The sequence below is a fragment of the Acinonyx jubatus genome, chromosome C1 (assembly GCF_027475565.1).
Source record: "Acinonyx jubatus isolate Ajub_Pintada_27869175 chromosome C1, VMU_Ajub_asm_v1.0, whole genome shotgun sequence".
In the NCBI taxonomy this organism is placed as follows: Eukaryota; Metazoa; Chordata; class Mammalia; order Carnivora; family Felidae; genus Acinonyx; species Acinonyx jubatus.
In genome coordinates this window covers 96,577,639-96,594,905 of record NC_069381.1, presented here as the reverse complement: position 1 = coordinate 96,594,905, position 17,267 = coordinate 96,577,639, and the positions used below count along the sequence as shown (strand labels likewise).

Here is a 17,267-nt window from a genome sequence, read left to right as displayed (position 1 = left end):
AGTGCTTCTGCACAGCCAAGGAAACTACCAACAAAATGAAAAGACAACCTACTAAATGGGAGAATATATTTGCTGTCATTTTGCTATACATATATCCAGTAATTATGTTTCATACCTAAAATTAATGTCATAGATAAATTATACCAATAAACTTTTTTAGAAAGTTCAATACAATGTAGTCTTATATATTCCAAATCTCATTACATGTTAATGAAAATTTTTAAAAAAGAAAGAAGAGGGAAAAAAGGCCTCTAGATAACATGAAGTAATCATATATTCAACAGTTAGATATAATTTTCCACCTTATAAATTTTCCATAGAAATGAACTGTTACAAATTAATCATTAATAATTATTTTTGGGGTGTTTTTATATTTATTTATTTTTGAGAGAGCGCAAGCAGGGGAGAGGCAGAGAGAAGGGAACAGAGGATCCAAAGTGGGCTCTGTGCTGACAGCAGCACAAACCACAAACCATGACATCATGACTTGAGCTGAAGTCGGACTCTGAACCGACGAGCCACCCAGGTGCCTTTCATTAATAATGATTTTTAGCGGCACCTGGGTAGCTCAGTCACTAAGTGTGGATCTCAATTCCAGCTCAGGTCATGATCTCACTGTCCATGAGTTCAAGTCCTGCACTGGGCTCTGTGTTCAGAGCACAGAGCCTGCTTGGGATTCTGTCTCCCTCTCTTTCTGCCCCTCTCTCACTTGCATGGGCATGCTCTCTCTCTGAAAAATAAATAAAAATAAACTTTTGAGTTTTTAAATCTACATATTAGTTTAGTAAAAAGCAAAAGATTATTACATAGACCATATCCTTTGACATTTTCAATAATCTAATAAATGAAAAAGCTAAGAAATCACTGAAATCAAGTGTGGTTTTTTGTCTGCTTTTTCAAAATGTTTTACTTATTTTAATTCAGGAGTAGTCAACACACTGTGTTATATTAGTTTCAGGTTTATAATACAGTGATTCAATAATTCCGGAAATTACTCAGTGCTCATGATAAATGTACTCTTAATACACTTTACCTATTTCACCCACCTCCCACCCACCTCACCTCTGGTAACCATCTGTTTGTTCTCTGTTTTTGGTTTGCCTTTTTTTCCTTTGTTCATTTGTTTCTTAAATTACACAGGAGTGAAGGCTGGAGGTATCACAATTCCAGATTTCAACTGCTACTACAAATATAGTGATCAAAACTGTGGTACTGGCACAAAAAGAGACACACAGGTTAAGGGAACAGAATATAAAACCCAGAAATAAACCCACAATTATGTGGTCAACTAATCTTCAACAAAGGAGGCAAGAATATGTAATGGGAAAAAAGTCTCTTCAACAAATGGTAATGGAAAAAGTGGACAGCTACATGCAAAAGAATGAAACTGGACCACTTTCTTATACTATCCACAAAAACAAATTCAAAATGGATTTTTGAAAGGCTTAAATGTGAGACCTAAAATCATAAAACTCTTTCCAATTTGGATGCCTTTTATTTCTTTTTGTTGATTGCCCTAGAAGAGAGCACAGGCATATCAGCCATAAAACATCTTTCTAGATATGTCTTCTGAGACAAGGGAAACAAAAGCAAAAATAAACTATTGGGACATCAAAATAAAAAAAAAAGCTTTTGCACAGCAAAGGAAACAATCAACAAAACTAAAAAACAACCTACTGAAGGGGAGAAGATATTTGCAAATGACATATCTGATAGAGGGTTAGTATCCAAAATATACAAAGAACTTATAAAATTCAACACACACAAAAAACCTGGTAACCAAATTTAAAAATGGGCAGAAGACATAAACAGTTCTCCAAAGACGACATACAGATGGCCAACAGACACCTGAAAAGATGCTCAATGTCACTAATCAACAGGGAAATGCAAATCAAAATCATGCCACCTGTCAGAATGGCTAAAATCAAAAACACAAGAAACAACAAGTGCTGGCGAAAATGTGGAGAAAAAAGAACCTTATGCACTGTGGGAATGCAAACTGTTGCAGCCACTGTGGAAAACAGTATGGAGGTTGCTCAAAAAATTAAAAACAGAATTACCATATGATCCAGTAATAGCACTACTGGGTATTTACCCAAAGAACACAAAAACACTAATTTGAAGGGATATACACAGTCCTATATTTATTGCAACTTTAAAATAGCCAAAATATGGAAGCAGCCCAAGTGGCCACTGATAGATGAATGGATAAAGAAGATGTGGTGTATGCACATACACACACACACACACACACACGGAACATTCTATCACTCAGTCATAAGAGAATGAAATTTTGCCATTTTCAACAACATGGATGGATCTAGAGAGTATAATGCTAAGAAAAATAAGCCAGTCAGAGAAAAGGTGGGTTTGCTTTATTTTTAAAGCCTGTGACTGTTCTCTAGTACAGAGTAGTAGCTCCCAAAGTATGATCCTTGGACCAGTAGCATCCACATCACTTGTTAGAAAGGCAAATTCTGAAGCCCTACTCCACTGAATCAGAAATTCGGGGGGGGGGGGGGGCGGGGAGGACAACAGTATATTCTTTAACAAGCTCTGCAGATAATTTTTTTAAAAAAAATTTTTTTTCAACGTTTTTTATTTATTTTTGGGACAGAGAGAGACAGAGCATAAACGGGGGAGGGGCAGAGAGAGAGGGAGACACAGAATCGGAAACAGGCTCCAGGCTCCAAGCCATCAGCCCAGAGCCTGACGCGGGGCTCGAACTCACGGACCGCGAGATCGTGACCTGGCTGAAGTCGGATGCTCAACCGACTGCGCCACCCAGGCGCCCAAGCTCTGCAGATAATTTAGATGCTTGCTAAAATTTGAGAACCAATGGTCTAGAGAGGGTCTTTTTTGTTAGAGGTTTTATAAAAATCAGAACAAGTGACCATAAACCTAATTTTTCAATTACAGTTTGAAAAAACAACTTCAACCTCTTCCTGCTAATCTATGGTGAGAGGTAAAGGACAAAAGTGTCTTTAGCAATACGCTCCCCAAACCACAAAGACCCTTTGAGCAGCACAGCTTGGTATAAAACTAGCCATACATCCATATACAAGCAATCATCCAATCAAATATTTCAAGTGTACTCTGTATTCACAATGGCTCAATTTTAGAATTCTGAAAACCCTTCACTGGCTTCAAAACGACCATCTGCAGCAATTTTCAATTTTTTTTTTCTAGAACCAAAATTCTCTTACAAAATGAAATCTTAACTGGATACAGAAGATTTTAAATTATACTTAAAAAATAAAACTATTCTTGTTGAAGGGAGCCATAGCTATAGCCAATCAGCCTTTCTTCAGCCCACTCTTCTTCAGCCCTACCCTCCCACCCCACTTCAAGATAAAATCAAAACTCTAGCTTGTCACAAAATGCCAGAGTCGCAACCTCTAATTCTCCTCCTGGTTAATTCCTATTCGTCCTTTGGACATCCTCATCTATAGAAAGCCTTCTCTTCTCTGATAACTATCACTATCACATGCATGCCACAGGGCTTGATAAGGGTTTAATTCATCAAATTATCTAAACAAATCCCAGATAGGAGTCTGACAAATGCTGCTTTTTAAAGTAATTTCTGAATTATGTAATTGTGGATGCTTCAGGTTTGACTGCTGAAATTTGAAAATTGAGACACTAATATATGGAAATAAAATCACATATAAGGTCCTGCACTCCACTCAAAAAAAAAAAAAAATCCCTCCTAAATTATCTAAACTATCTCAAAAGTCTTTTCCTGCTCAAAACTGTCAATAAATTAAAGTGTCCATTCCCTCTCAAACTTCTACTACAGGCCAAGCATATGGTTTTGAAATACCCAAAGTCTCTTTCAAATCTATATCCCTTTTAGAAAGTCATGACCAGTGAATAGGCTGGTCCTGAGCAACTTTATATTAAGTCTGTCATCCAACAATCAAGTCACTCGACCTTAAGTGCAACTTTGTTTCTCACCAACATTTTGACAAAGCTCTTACCTAAATGTCAAGGTTCTTTCAGATGACAAATGACAATTCAGCATTTGAGGGCAAAACTGACATACAACTCAAACAAGTGCTTAAAATAGAAGGAGATCCCATCCAAAATAAACTACCTCTCACCTCAAAAAAATGGTGTAACTCCTATGTCACGCTACACTACGTTACATTATACTATGTAATTAAACAGTCACAGTATTAACAAAAATACACATGTTCATTAATGGAGGTAACAGCAAACTTAAGAAAGCTCACAAGTTATCAAATACTGGTATTAGGGTGACAGTAAGATACTGTAGGAACTCAGTCACATACCCTACGAAAGTGACCATAAGTACAAAATATACAATAGGCATACAATGTCAGAAACTTCCTCTTCACTCTCTCTTCTCCCTAATAACCAAACCTCAAGTAGGCAGAGAAAAAATTAAAGTATAATATTTCAATTTGATCTGGGAAGTCATAAGTTACCTTTTTTAAAGTTTGTTTATTTATTTAAGTAATCTCTAACTCCAATATTGGGCTTGAACTCATGACCCTGAGATCAAGAGTCACATGCTCTTCCAACTGAGCCAGCCAGGCACCTCCACAGGTTGTCTTTCACTTGGGCTAAAACAATGTGTCATTAAGAGCCCTTTTCACTTATCAGCAACTTCACTGACAAGGTGATAGGTCTTCTAAAACCATATTTAGCAAGCAAGTAGGAATAAGAAAGTTTTGCACTCTTTGTGGACCCATACGTTACATTCTAACTATTCAATATCTATTTAGCAGATGAATTAAACAATTTATATGTTTCTATTAAATTGTATGATATAATCTGAATGAGAATGAGGTAAGAGTGTATAAAATAAGGCTTAGCTACTGCCTAGAACAAAGAAAAGGAAAAGTTAAAGATGACTCTAAAATTTAAAGCTAATGTTCATGAAACAATCATTAGGCTACTGACAAAAACAGGAACTTGAGAGTGAGAATTAGCTTGGAACTAAATTGAGCACTATTTATACTATTTACTATACTATTATACTATTTACACTATAAATACTGTACCTAAAATACTACAACAGAAAGGTAGACAATATACATAGGCAGTTGTAAATACAGAATTATCAGATACCTTTTTGACACCCAATTAATGGTTTTTCCTACCTGACATTTTAGAAAGTGAAAAATTATTAGTCAGTGACCACTGTTTGCCAAACATAAGAATGTAGAGTAACTACGTCTTCCTTCTCTCACAGTACCCAGGTAAAATTCTGTATATAATACATAATAGAAAGCGTTCAATACATTTCTGGAAATTATTTTAATAAATCTGGAATAAAATTTAGAGAGAACAAATTCATTAAACGATTACTTACTCTTTTATTAAATCTTTATTTTCTTGAATTCCTTCTTCTAATTTCAAACTTACTTTTTCATTTTCAAACTAATTTACAAAACAGAAGAACAGTACATCACATTTTGCTTAGGAAAATAAACATGAGTATAATTATTAAGCAGCATTTTTTTGCTAACAACTAAGAAGTGTAAAAAACTTTTTTGCACACAAAAAAGTTTTTTTGTCACAACTTATGGATTTTCCCCTAAGAACACAGTCTCACTTTCACAGATCTAAAATCAAGTTTGCTGAATCATCTCCAGAAAGTATCCAACAATATTTTAATGCAATATTATCTTCCCTAAACATTTTTAAATGATGTCTTATCTTTGTCCTAACCCAATGGTGCATTTTCTCAACCTTTTTCTTTCACTAGGCCACAAAACTGAAGCTCAATAGTTTCAAATACAGTTTTAACCACCAATATCATATTCCAATTAATAAAAGACATTTATTTCAAACAGAACATCAGTAATAGGAATTAAAAAATTAAAAGTCTATAATTAGAATCACTAAATCAATCTTTATCTAAAGTAATTTATTATTTCCCTAATCATTTGCATTAAGCTCTGTACAACTTGTCTTCTGTGTTCATCCTAAAGTTGAAATGCAGTATCGCTGAAACTTAAAAAAAGTACTGTCCTTAAAATCCACACCACAGAAATACTCTACTTTAAATACTATTATGACAAAATCTACTACACTACATTTTCAATTCCAAATCTCATTATACCTGTAGTTCTTGAATGGCTTTCCGCTGTGCTTCAATTATCTTTCTATTTTCTTGCAACTTATTTTCTTTCTGCTTCAATTCAAATTCTATATTCACTTTCCACTTCTTGATCTTTTCAGCCTCCTTATACAGTTTTGAATACAGTCTGCTCATTGGCTCTGAATTCTATTAAAACAAATAGATTTTCAAAGATTGGTTACACTAAAATTATGAACAATTAACAAACTACAGCTGCCTACTGAAAATATCCAAGACTAATAGTACCTTACTAGTTGACAATAAATCTCTCCTCAAATTATGCCCTAATATCATACTGAAAGCTACATTAATTCTTTAAAATACTAAGGCAGTATTAGCTACTTTATTAAAGTTACTGGTCACTTGATTAAGTTATACCCACTGAGTATAATCATATACCTTCAAAATGTACCTAAGTCAGAAGTTGAAAATATTTTAATCAGTGAGAGAGTATCGCTGATTAAAAGCTAGAGTAAATCCCTCTACATGATATCTATAAATTTTTACCATGGTCTTAAAACATTTTGGTTATACAGTTTGAAGATTACTTAAAGGACAAGAATTTTAAAATATAATGACAAAACATATAGTTAACAAAAGATCTAGCTTTCATTTATTCGCAGTTTTTTTTTTTATTCTCAGGTTCTATTTAGATTTTATTTGGATTTCCTTCATTTCAACATTATAAGGTAATGCCAGAGTTTGTATTTTTTAAATCATATTGACTTCTGTTTTCTGATTAGCTCTGCTATCAAAATATATGAATATTAAATTCTGTGATGCTATAATCACAGCAACAAACATATAGCATTTTATCAGGCCATAGTTTCTCTCTGTTGGTTTTTTGTTTTGTTTTGTTTTTTTTAAGTAGACCCACACCCAATGTGGGGCTTGAACTAAGGACCCTGAGGTTAAGAGTCACATGCTCTGGGGCCTCCTGGGTGGCTCAGTCAGTTAAGCACCAGACTCAGATAATGATCTCACATTTCACAGGATCAAGCCCCTTATCAGGCTCTGCGCTGTCAGCTTAGGATTCTCTCCCTCTCTCTCTGTCCCTCCTCTGCTTGTACTCTCTCTCAAAATAAATAAGCCTTAAAAAAAAAAAATTCCTTAGACAGCAAACCAGCCAATCATACCTATTAGTTTTATTTGTAAAATAGTGACTTGATTCTCAGCCTTTTCATAAGCTGAGCCTATAAAATTGTAGCCACAGCCCCTCTTCTATTCTTGCTATAGTTTAAAATTCAATTTCTCCTAAAGGATGGTTGCTTGTATAACCCAGGAAAATACAGAAGCCTAGTGTTTCAATAATTTTAAAAGAAAAACAAAGAGGGGAAAAAGATTTTGAAGGATATAACTTAAAACATTAGCCAAATTTTAAACCTTTAGAAGCTTCAAAAGAAAAATATAAATAAATAACAATAGATGGTACTCCAATTACAATAAATTGAATATGGATAGGAAAACTTCTGACCTCAAAATCAGAGTCTTTTAGTCCTTCCTGGTAGTGACAACTGTCAGAGTTATCAACCTAAAAAAAACGAATAAATGTTTCCTGTAAGAAAATATGTCTGATGAGAGTGTCCAAATAGTAGCAATTAAATACTAAAGGCTAGTAATCCAACAAATAAAGAATTTTTTTTCCTTTTTTCAAACAAGCAACTCAAGACCTAAACATGTTATATGTTATAGTATTGTACGTTATACTTAACTGACCTGTTCAAGCATGGGCAAAACCTTAACTTTTTGTAAAGCAGGATCTGCAAGATAGAAGACAACTGATATTAAGTATGCCAACACCTTATTTTTTAGGTCAAGTATTATATCTAGCTTTAATGTCAAGGCTATCAATATAATACTTACATTTTCAATATCTAATAATGTATATATAAAAAATGCTTACACGTATAGTCATGTATTGCTGTTCCAGTTTCTTACCTGAATCAACGTTTTCCCCATTTTTGGAGAGATTAGTCATTGCAAATGGAAAGCCAAAATCATCTTCAATACATTTGCTGAAACTCTAGAAACACAAAGAAGTTCTTAAACATACTGTTCCATATCACTCTGGTAACTAGGAGTGAATATGTAGTTATATATGGAACATACATCTGCTTGAAAAAGTGACTTTAATTGTAAATCCTTTCATGTATATACAGTATTTAAAATATCAAGTGGTTTTGCTATATAAGAAAGCAAAAAATTTTTTGACTTAGAAGATAAAGCTAAACTATAAATTTCACAATACACACTTTGGAAGTATTCAGTGAAATCTTATTTTATTTTTAAAAGTTTATTTATTTTTATTTATTTTTGAGAGAGAGAGGAAAAAAAAGCATGAGTGGGGGGAGGGGGGGGGGAGGAGAAAATCCCAAGCAGGCTCCACATTGTCAGTGCTGGGCTCTAACCCATGAACCATGAGACCATGACTTAAGCCGAAGTTGGGCACTTAACCAACTGAGCCACCCAGGCACCCCAAAAGTAACAGTAATTTTAATTACTAGCTTAATATATTAGTCTTCTTCAATTTCATTATCTTTTCCTTGAGAGAATTGAGAGTTGTCTTCACTGAATAGCATTTTAATGTTATCCTCTTAGCTATACAGACATAGAAATTTTTCTACAGCATATAAAATTAAAATATTTTAACATTTTATATATTTAGTATATAAATATTATATATTATTGGGTTATAATTATTATTATATTATATTATTACACGTTATATATATTATATATAGATTATATATTATTATAAATATTGGAGATATCTATATCTCCAATATAAAGTTCCACAGAGAAATTTTTAAAATAATTTAGTAGTAAGCTGTTTTGCCTGAGAAACTTGGTATGATTCCCCCTTTCTGGTAAGAACTCTACTACAGAAATGAATTTCTCTTTTTATCCTGTCAAGCAGGAAGCTCAAAGCCAAATTTTAAGCTTAGTCAGACACTAATTTTTACCAGTATATTGACATATTTGTCCAAATTTTCTTATTTTTTTGATCCTAATAGTCTCTGAATATACTTTTATATCTTGATACTTCAATGTACATGTCTTATAAGTTGCCTCCAAGAGAGGATTCAAATTAGGACCCATTATGTACCCAGAGTTCTATGGCAACAGTGATTATTTTTTTTAATGAACAATGCTCGCAAACATTAAGTATGCTCATTATTCATTCAAAGCAATACTATTCAAAATTCTTGGGTAATAAAAATCCTGGAAGACAACACAGGCAGGAGTTTCTCTGACACTGGCCATATCCACATTTTTCTAGGCAAGTCTCCTGAGACAAGGGAAACAAAGGCAAAAATAAGCTATGAGGACTACAACAAAATAAAAAGCTTCTTTGTGCACAGTGAGGAAACAATCAACAAAACTAAAAAATAGCCTACTGAATGGGAGAAGATATTTGCAAATGACATATCCAATAAAGGGTTAGTATCCAAAATATATATACAATACCAAAAAAAACAAATAATCCAATTTAAAAAATGGGAAGAAGACATGAAACAAACAGGTCTCCAAAGAAGAGATCCAGATGGCTAAAAGACACATGAAAAGATGCTCAACATCACTCATCATCACAGAAATGTTAGTCAAAATCACAGTATCACATCACACCTGTCAGAATGGCAAAAAACATAAACACATGAAACAAGTGTTGGTGAGGACGTGGAGAAAAAGGAACACTTGTGCACTGCTGGTGGGAATGCAAATTGGTGCATCCTCTGTGGAAAACAGTATGGAGGTTCCTCAGAAAATAAAAATAGAACTACCCTATGACCCAGTAATTCCACTACTGGGTATTTACCCAAAGAATATGAAAACACTAATTTGAAAAGATGTATGCACCCCTATGTGTCCTGCAGCATTATTTACAATAGCCGAGCCATGGAAGCAGCCCAAGTGTCTACTGATAGATGAGTGGATAAAGAAGATGTGTTATAGGTGCCTGGGTGGCTCACTCGGTTGGGCGTCCGACTTTGGCTCAGGTCACGATCTCACAGCTTGTGGGTTCGAGTCCCACGTCGGTTTCTGCGCTGACAGCTCAGAGCCTGGGGCCTGCTTCAGGTTCTGTGTCTCCCTCTCTCTCTGCCCCTCCCCGGCTTGCGCTGTCTCTCTCGAAAATAAACATCAAAAAAAAAAAAAATTAAGGATGTGCTATAGATATACAATGGAATAGTACTGATGTATAAAAAAAGAATGAAAGCTTGCCATTTGCAACGACAAGCACAGAGTTGGGAGAGTATAGTGGTAAGCGAAATAAGTCGGTCAGAAAAAGACAAATACCCTATGATTTCATTCCTATGTGGAATTTAAGACACAAAACAAAGGAGGCTACAGGGAAAAAAGAGACAAACCAAGAAGGCGACTCCTAACTATAGAGAACAAACTGGTGGTTGCCTGAGGGAAGGTGGTGGAGAGAGGGGTGAAATAGGTGAAGGGGATTAAGAGTACCCTTATCTTCATGAGCACTGAATAATGTACAGAATTGCTGAATCACTGTATTGTACACCTGAAACTAATATAACTGTATATCAAGTAAATGGGATTTAAATTTTTAAATAAATTTGTTTACAAATTCTTGGGCTAAAATAAAATCAAAAATAGGGCGCCTGGGTGGCTCTGCCCATTGAGCGACTTTGGCTCAGGTCATGACCTCAGGGTTCCTGGGTTCAGGTCCCGCATGGGGCTCCGCGCTGACCGCTGGGAGCCTAGAACCTGGAGCCTGCTTCGGATTCCGAGTCTCCCTTTCTCTCTGCCCCTCCCCCATTAGTGCTCTCTGTATCTTAAAAACAAAAAATAAACATTAAAAAAGATAAAAAATAAATTAAAAATAAAAATTCTTGGGCAAATCAGGCCACACTTACTGAAAAACAAATTATACAATGTACCAATAAAATTATACAATATTACCAGTTAGAAAGTACACTGTGCCTCTTTACCTGAAGAATATTCAAATCAAGATTCATACGCAAATTTACCTTGAAGAAATTAGAATCTCCTCCCAAATTCTGAGGTTTCACTGCAGATACTTGACTGCTACTTAATCTTGGTGGTACGAACAATTTAAAAGGCTTTTGCTTTTCCATTTTCTCTCTTCCAGTTGTAATTATCTGTTGCCCCAGCGGGCGGGGTGGAGGGAGGGAAAGCATTTTACATGGTTTCATTAATACCCTCTTTATTTTAAAAGGCGATGCTTGTACAATAAATGCTGTGTCAAGGAGCAGGTGTACCCTTTGCCACAATGTGAGTCTGCAGCGTCACATCACTGGGCAAAGTAAAAACACCCCGCAGTTGTTCCCTTCCACCCCCCACCGCCAATGGCCACGCTGGCAACGTAGATAAGCCAGAAACTCCCACCCCTGAAAAAGAAAGCTCTGCCCCCCACCGGCCCTGGTAAATTGCATCACCCAGCCGCGAGAACTACCTTAGGTTCTTAGGGGGCTACAGCTACCAACGAGGCGCCGGGGGGTGGGGAGTGGGGGCGGCCAGAATCAAAATATCGCCCAGCTCCGGGTTCGGTCGTCAGGAAAAGAACTCAGTACACCTGCCCTTACCTCTGAATAGTCAGCGGGAAACCGTGGACTCGGTGCCCACGCGAACTGCTACCCGCTGTCTACTAGGGCGGCAAAAAGAATCTACGAGAACTTCTGCCTTCGAACCTCCAGAAAAGTAAGAAATCGCTCCGCCTCAGCGGCCGGCCGAAAAGGGCCGGGTGCACAACGGTTTAACGGCTAAATAACGGTCAGCCGCGACCGTTGGCCGGCTCCCGATTCTCGCGAGATTTTCCTTTGTGTTGGTAACAATTCTTCTCTGGATTCTGTTTTTCCTTAGACATTCTTGAAGCTTCTGCGATTGTCAGAGAATGCAAGGAAGACTATAGCGAGTCCCATGACAGATTGGAGCGAAGAATAAAAAATCCTCTTGTGTCTTCCGAGAGTTCAGTCAGGGCAAAAAACAGATGGGCAAACAGTTGTAGCCACGTGTAATCATTTAAAGGTGGTAATTTTCAAAGACTGGTTAGGACACAGGGAAAGCGGTACTTTCAGTGGCCTGGGGAGTCAGGAGAGGCTGCCCAGCTGTGATAGGCTTCTTTTAAGGCTTCCGTCAAGAATAGAGTGACTATAGACAGATTGGGCTAGTCAATGGGGAAAGACTACTCCTGAAGGTAGGCGAAGGCCCTGTGGTTGTGAAAGAGATTAGTACAAGAGAGACTCCAACAAGTGTGGCGTAGGTGTGTGAGGACAAGGTCGGGGAATGGCAAGAAGGAGACTGCAGGCTTGACAGATACGGCCTTGCAAAGACCTTTGGATTTTAGCCTCTGTGGATGGGGAACTTGTAGAATTCTGAGTGGAGAGGGAGCCAAGATCAAGTTAAGAAGAAGATTTGTAGTATGAGAAATGGTTTAGGCAGGCATTGGGACTTGAGTTAGGGAGACAGTTTTAATAGGCTGAGTGAAGTATGAGGACCCGAGCCATGACAGTGGCGCTGGAGATGAGGAAGAGGCATCAAAAGTAAAAGGTATTTAGAAGTAAAATTAATAGGAGTTGATGGGCTGTTTTAACAGTAAGCAGTGAAAGAGAGAAGTCTAAGATGACTTCCTAGTTTCAGACTTGGGCAAGTAACTGTAATAAACATTATGATTCTAAGTACCTAGGTTTGAGCAATTAGATGAGTTCCGTTCCGTTTTGACCACATTTGACTTTGTTTTCTAATGTCTATAATTGATGTTTTTCCAAAGGACTTAAGTAATATTTTTAAATAACCAATTTTGTTTTGTGTAAATTTAATGAGACATCATAGTTTCTGCTAGAATTTAAAAATTTTTTGAGCTTTGAAAGAGATGAGCCAGGTTGTCCTTCATTTTACACTTTAAGGAAATTGAGTCTAGATACCCTAAAAAAAGAATATTCCCTCCAAGAGATGATTCCAGGTTTATGCCCAACATACCCCCCCCCAGGGGACAATAATTAACACATTTAAATAAGATCATTTTGAAGTTGAGGATATAAATTCAACTATGTCTTTTTTTTTTAAGTTTTATAAATGTGAAAAATTTAACTATGGGCTTTTTTTTTTTTCATCGAAAACCAAACTGCTGCTACTCCTGCTATCAAATTAACTTAAATTCACAGTATTGAAAGACTTACACCCAGTCTTTCAAAATAATACCACCACAGAATTTATTAATTTCATGTATTTCATATGAAATTTATTTTTACTAGATAGCCTTCCTATCCTTACAAGGATTAAAATATTTGTGGGAAGATTTCAGTTTTTAAGAACTTCATTTTTTTTCTACAAAAGATATTGGCAAAAATGTCAAAGTATTGTCTGCCAGAATAAGCAGTAAATCGTGCCAGTATTTCCCAATATGTGTTAAAACATTTTAGGGGCGCCTGGGTGGCTCAGTCGGTTGAGTGTCCGACTTCGGTTCAGGTCATGATCTCGAGGTCTGTGAGTTTGAGCCCCGCGTCGGGCTCTGTGCTGACAGCTCAGAGCCTGGAGCCTGCTTCGGATTCTGTGTCTCCCCTTCTCTCTCTCTCTGCCCCTCCCCACCTCACGCTCTGTCTCTCAAAAAATGAATAAACGTTAAAAAAATTTTTTTAAACCATTTTAATGATTTGTCATTTTAACTTTTTTCAATATTTTACCATCACAATTTTTTTTAATTTAGACTTATAAAAGATTTCTTTTTAGAAAACATTAAGAAAAGGTAAGAGTTGAACAAAGTTTTGTTCCTCTTTAATAATTCATAAAATGCCATAACAGGAATAAGTTTAAAATGTTAGTTCTTTATCCATCAATGTGGCCTAATTAATGAGGTTCACAAACTGTCTTTATTCTGATTACAATTGTTTCCACTAGATACCCTTTCTCATGTCTATAAGTAATCTACATATTTTCGTTCAGTTTTCTACTAAAGGGAAAAAGTAGAGCATCTTCAGGAAAGAACTCTATTTAGCATTTTTCCCTTTAGAAGGAACCATGCAAACAATAATCCTTGCTTCTTTTGAGTCAAATCTGGAAAAGAATCCTGGATGTCCCTCTAGTGGTGGTCCTATATCCCACAAAATTTGATAAGCACTGATAATGTCCCATTTTATGCTGATACATTGGTAACCTAGCAATCCTGTTTATGTTTTTCAAAGCAGTCATCCTATAATGATAAACAATCTAGATTTTGAAAGTTTTAAGACAAACCACAACCACATTCTAAAATTTCAGCAATGTGAATACAAATTCCATTTCTCTGAGAGTAAACTAGCCAATTTGGGGTCCTTTGCTTTCCAAGTGCTAAGTATTTCTGAGTAGTTGTGATTCAGTGTCCTCAGTTCTGTGAGCCTCCCTATGAGACGAGCAAAATGCTGTAGGTCTTCTGGATGATAAATTTTTGAATATTTGTATAAAATCTGTAAAACTGGTTCTTGTAAATTTTCCACATATTGCTTATTTTTAAGGCATGGACGATCTGAAAAACATCATCATATACATCTTAATGAACACTGGAAAGTGGTAAAAGATAGCAAATTCATTGAAAACAATACAGTTTGTAAATAATAAAAATAGCAAATATTTACTGAACCCTTAATATATGCCAGATATTACACTAAGTAACTTATTTCATGCAATGTCTTATTTAGTCTTCAGAGTACACTATGAGGTAAATTCTATTATTACCGCTGTTTTTTGGACAAGCTTCTTAAGATGTAGAGAAGTCAAATAGGAAGAGAAAGGTCAGTAAGTGGTTGTAAGAATATAAAAGCAAGTTTCAAGCTTACTTGAAACTTAAAAAGATTAATTTCCTCCAGGTCAACAATAAGTAAAAGGTGAAGCTTCTTTTTTTATTTATTTTTTATTTTTTTTTAATGTTTTTATTTATTTTTGAGAGAGAGAGAGAGAGAGCATAAGCAGGGGAGGAGCAGAGAGAGAGGGAGACACAGAATCTGAAGCAGGCTCCAGGCTCTGAGCTGTCAGCACAGAGCCTGACACGGGGCTCAAACTCACGGACCGTGAGATCATGACCTGAGCTGAAGCTGGCCGCTTAACTGACTGAGCCACCCAGGTGCCCCAAAAGGTTAAGCTTCTTAAGTACCTAGTTATAAAAATAAGAACCAACCAAGAATTTCTTAATGCCTAGGCAACAATTATTTATCCAGGCATTTTGGTAGAGATACAGCAGTGAACATAAACAGACACAATTTCCTGCCCTCATTAAGCTTATATCCTGAGTTTGGGAGGAGTGGATGAGAAAAGAGACATATACACATTTTAAATAAAAATATAATATGACAATGATATGTGTTACAGAGACAAACAGAGAAAGGGATAAGAATTTAGGGGGGGGAGGCACACTAGCTATTTTTAAAAGGATAATCAGAGATAGGATGACATTTAGCAGAGATCCAAGATGAAGGAGGGAGGCATGTAGCTATTCTGGGGAAATAGCTTTCCAAGGATATTTGTCAAGTACAGTACAACCTGTGGCAGGAGACTGCTTGACATTTTCAAGTAACAAAATGTATCAAAAGTAATGTGGGAAAAAAAATGTGGCTGTGGTGGTGTAAGCAAAAGGAATAGTAGTAGGCAATAATGGAAAAAACTGGGCTTTAAGCTATGTAGAATAGGAAACCATGAAAGGGTTATGAGCAGAGAAGTGAAATGATCTGGCCTATGTTTTAAAAGAATAACTCTGGTCTCTATATAGAGACTAGACCCTAGGGAGGAAAGGGCAGAAACAGGAAAGCAAAAAAGGACACTAGTTTGAATTAGGGTGGCAGGAACAGAACAGTAAGACATGGTTGAGTTCTGGATATATTCTGAGGCTAGAGCCAACAGGAGATGTTGCCTTTTTGATATGGGTTCTTGGTTTGTGCAACTTGAAGGATGGAGATGCCATTTAGTAAAGATGGAGGAAGAATATAGGAGGATCGGGGAGAGATCAGGAGTTCATCCTGGGATAGGTTAAATTTGATATGCCTTACTGCAGGTTGAAATCTTGAGTAGGCTATTTAGTGGAGTTAGGGGAGCAGTCCAAGTTGGTATATAAATTTGGGAGTTGGCTGGGTCGCCTGGGTGGCTTAGTCAGTTGAGCATCCAACTCTTGATTTTGGCTCAGGTTGTGATCCCAGGGTCATGGGATTGAGCCCCACACATCAGGCCCCATGCTCAGCTCAGGCTCAGCAAGGAGACTGCCTAAGTTCTCACTCCCTCTGCCCCTCCCCCACTCACTCTCCCACGCACACACACGCTCTCTCTCTCTCTCTCTCTCTCTCTCTCTCAGATAAAAATATTTGAGAGTTGTTAACATGTAGATGGTGTTCAAAGTCATGAGATAGGATGAAATTTCAGAGGAAGTGAGTATGGAAGAGAAAAGAACTGAGCCTTAGAACACTCTTAGCATTTATCAGTGTGAAAGATGAGGAGGAGTCAACAAAGGAGATGGAAAGAACAGTCATTGAGGAGGAAAATCAAGAGAGTGTGATGTCCTGGAAATTAAGTGGGGAAAAAATTTTTTTTCAAGAGGGAGGGAGTGACCAACAGAAGCCAAGTGATGAAAGTGTTCCAAGAAAGAAGGAATGATCTGCTCTGTCAGATGAAGTTGATGATGGGTCAAGTACAATAAGGACTAAGAATTGACCACTGGAATCAGCAATGCCAGATTACTAAAGATCTTGACAAGTTATGGCAGAATGGAAAGAAGGGGACAAAATCTGACTGCAGTGGGTTCATGAGTAAATGAGAGAAATAAAGGCAGGAGCACAGACAACTCAAAAAGGTTTTTTTCTGTAAAGTAAAACAGAGAAATGGGAGAACAGCTGAAAGGGGATTATAGGTCAAGAAGGCGTTTTTTGAGATGCAAGAAATTATAGCATGTTTGTAAGCTAAAGAGAATTCTCTCAAGGAGAAAGAGGTTTTGATGAAACAAAATTGTTACATTTGGCATCAGTGAATAATGTAATAACCACAGACATCATGATTTGATTGCCAAACTTAATCCAAATTTTTACTTTTGAATGGTTTTTACCTGAAAAAAACACAGTTGTTGCTGCAAGCAGAGCATATTCAGTATTAGTAATATTAAGCTCACTCATTCTTCTGTAGAAGTAAAACAATGTGTTAATAAATTCTTCAGCAATACCTA

At 36.5% G+C, this 17,267-nt stretch overlaps 2 protein-coding genes and 1 long non-coding RNA gene across 10 annotated transcripts in view; 1 reads left to right on the top strand and 2 right to left on the bottom strand.

The window, feature by feature from the left end:
- The window catches only part of SYCP1 (synaptonemal complex protein 1), a 115,518-nt gene extending 104,269 nt beyond the window's left edge, over positions 1-11,249 (bottom strand). The window contains exons 1-6 of the mRNA XM_027058278.2: positions 11,104-11,249; positions 8,051-8,135; positions 7,829-7,872; positions 7,587-7,643; positions 6,095-6,259; positions 5,342-5,409 (exon numbers count right to left, since the gene is read on the bottom strand). Coding sequence (XP_026914079.2) covers positions 5,342-5,409; positions 6,095-6,259; positions 7,587-7,643; positions 7,829-7,872; positions 8,051-8,135; positions 11,104-11,211 — 527 coding nt within the window. The 5' untranslated portion in view covers positions 11,212-11,249. The remainder of the gene's footprint in view (positions 1-5,341; positions 5,410-6,094; positions 6,260-7,586; positions 7,644-7,828; positions 7,873-8,050; positions 8,136-11,103) is intronic.
- A 361-nt stretch (positions 11,250-11,610) lies between these two features.
- The window catches only part of LOC113599176 (uncharacterized), a 50,186-nt gene continuing 44,529 nt past the window's right edge, over positions 11,611-17,267 (top strand). For all 5 annotated transcript variants that reach the window (XR_008295169.1, XR_008295170.1, XR_008295171.1 and 2 more), the window contains exon 1: positions 11,611-11,794. This is a non-coding gene — a long non-coding RNA (uncharacterized LOC113599176). The remainder of the gene's footprint in view (positions 11,795-17,267) is intronic.
- The window catches only part of LOC106969593 (bile acid receptor-like), a 49,734-nt gene continuing 46,186 nt past the window's right edge, over positions 13,720-17,267 (bottom strand). For 3 of the 4 annotated variants that reach the window (XM_053214641.1, XM_053214642.1, XM_015066104.3), the window contains exons 10-11: positions 17,151-17,264; positions 13,720-14,594 (exon numbers count right to left, since the gene is read on the bottom strand). In XM_053214641.1, the coding sequence (XP_053070616.1) occupies positions 14,347-14,594; positions 17,151-17,264 (362 nt within the window). In that variant the 3' untranslated portion in view covers positions 13,720-14,346. The remainder of the gene's footprint in view (positions 14,595-17,150; positions 17,265-17,267) is intronic. The other variant, XR_008295167.1, reaches the window with a different exon arrangement.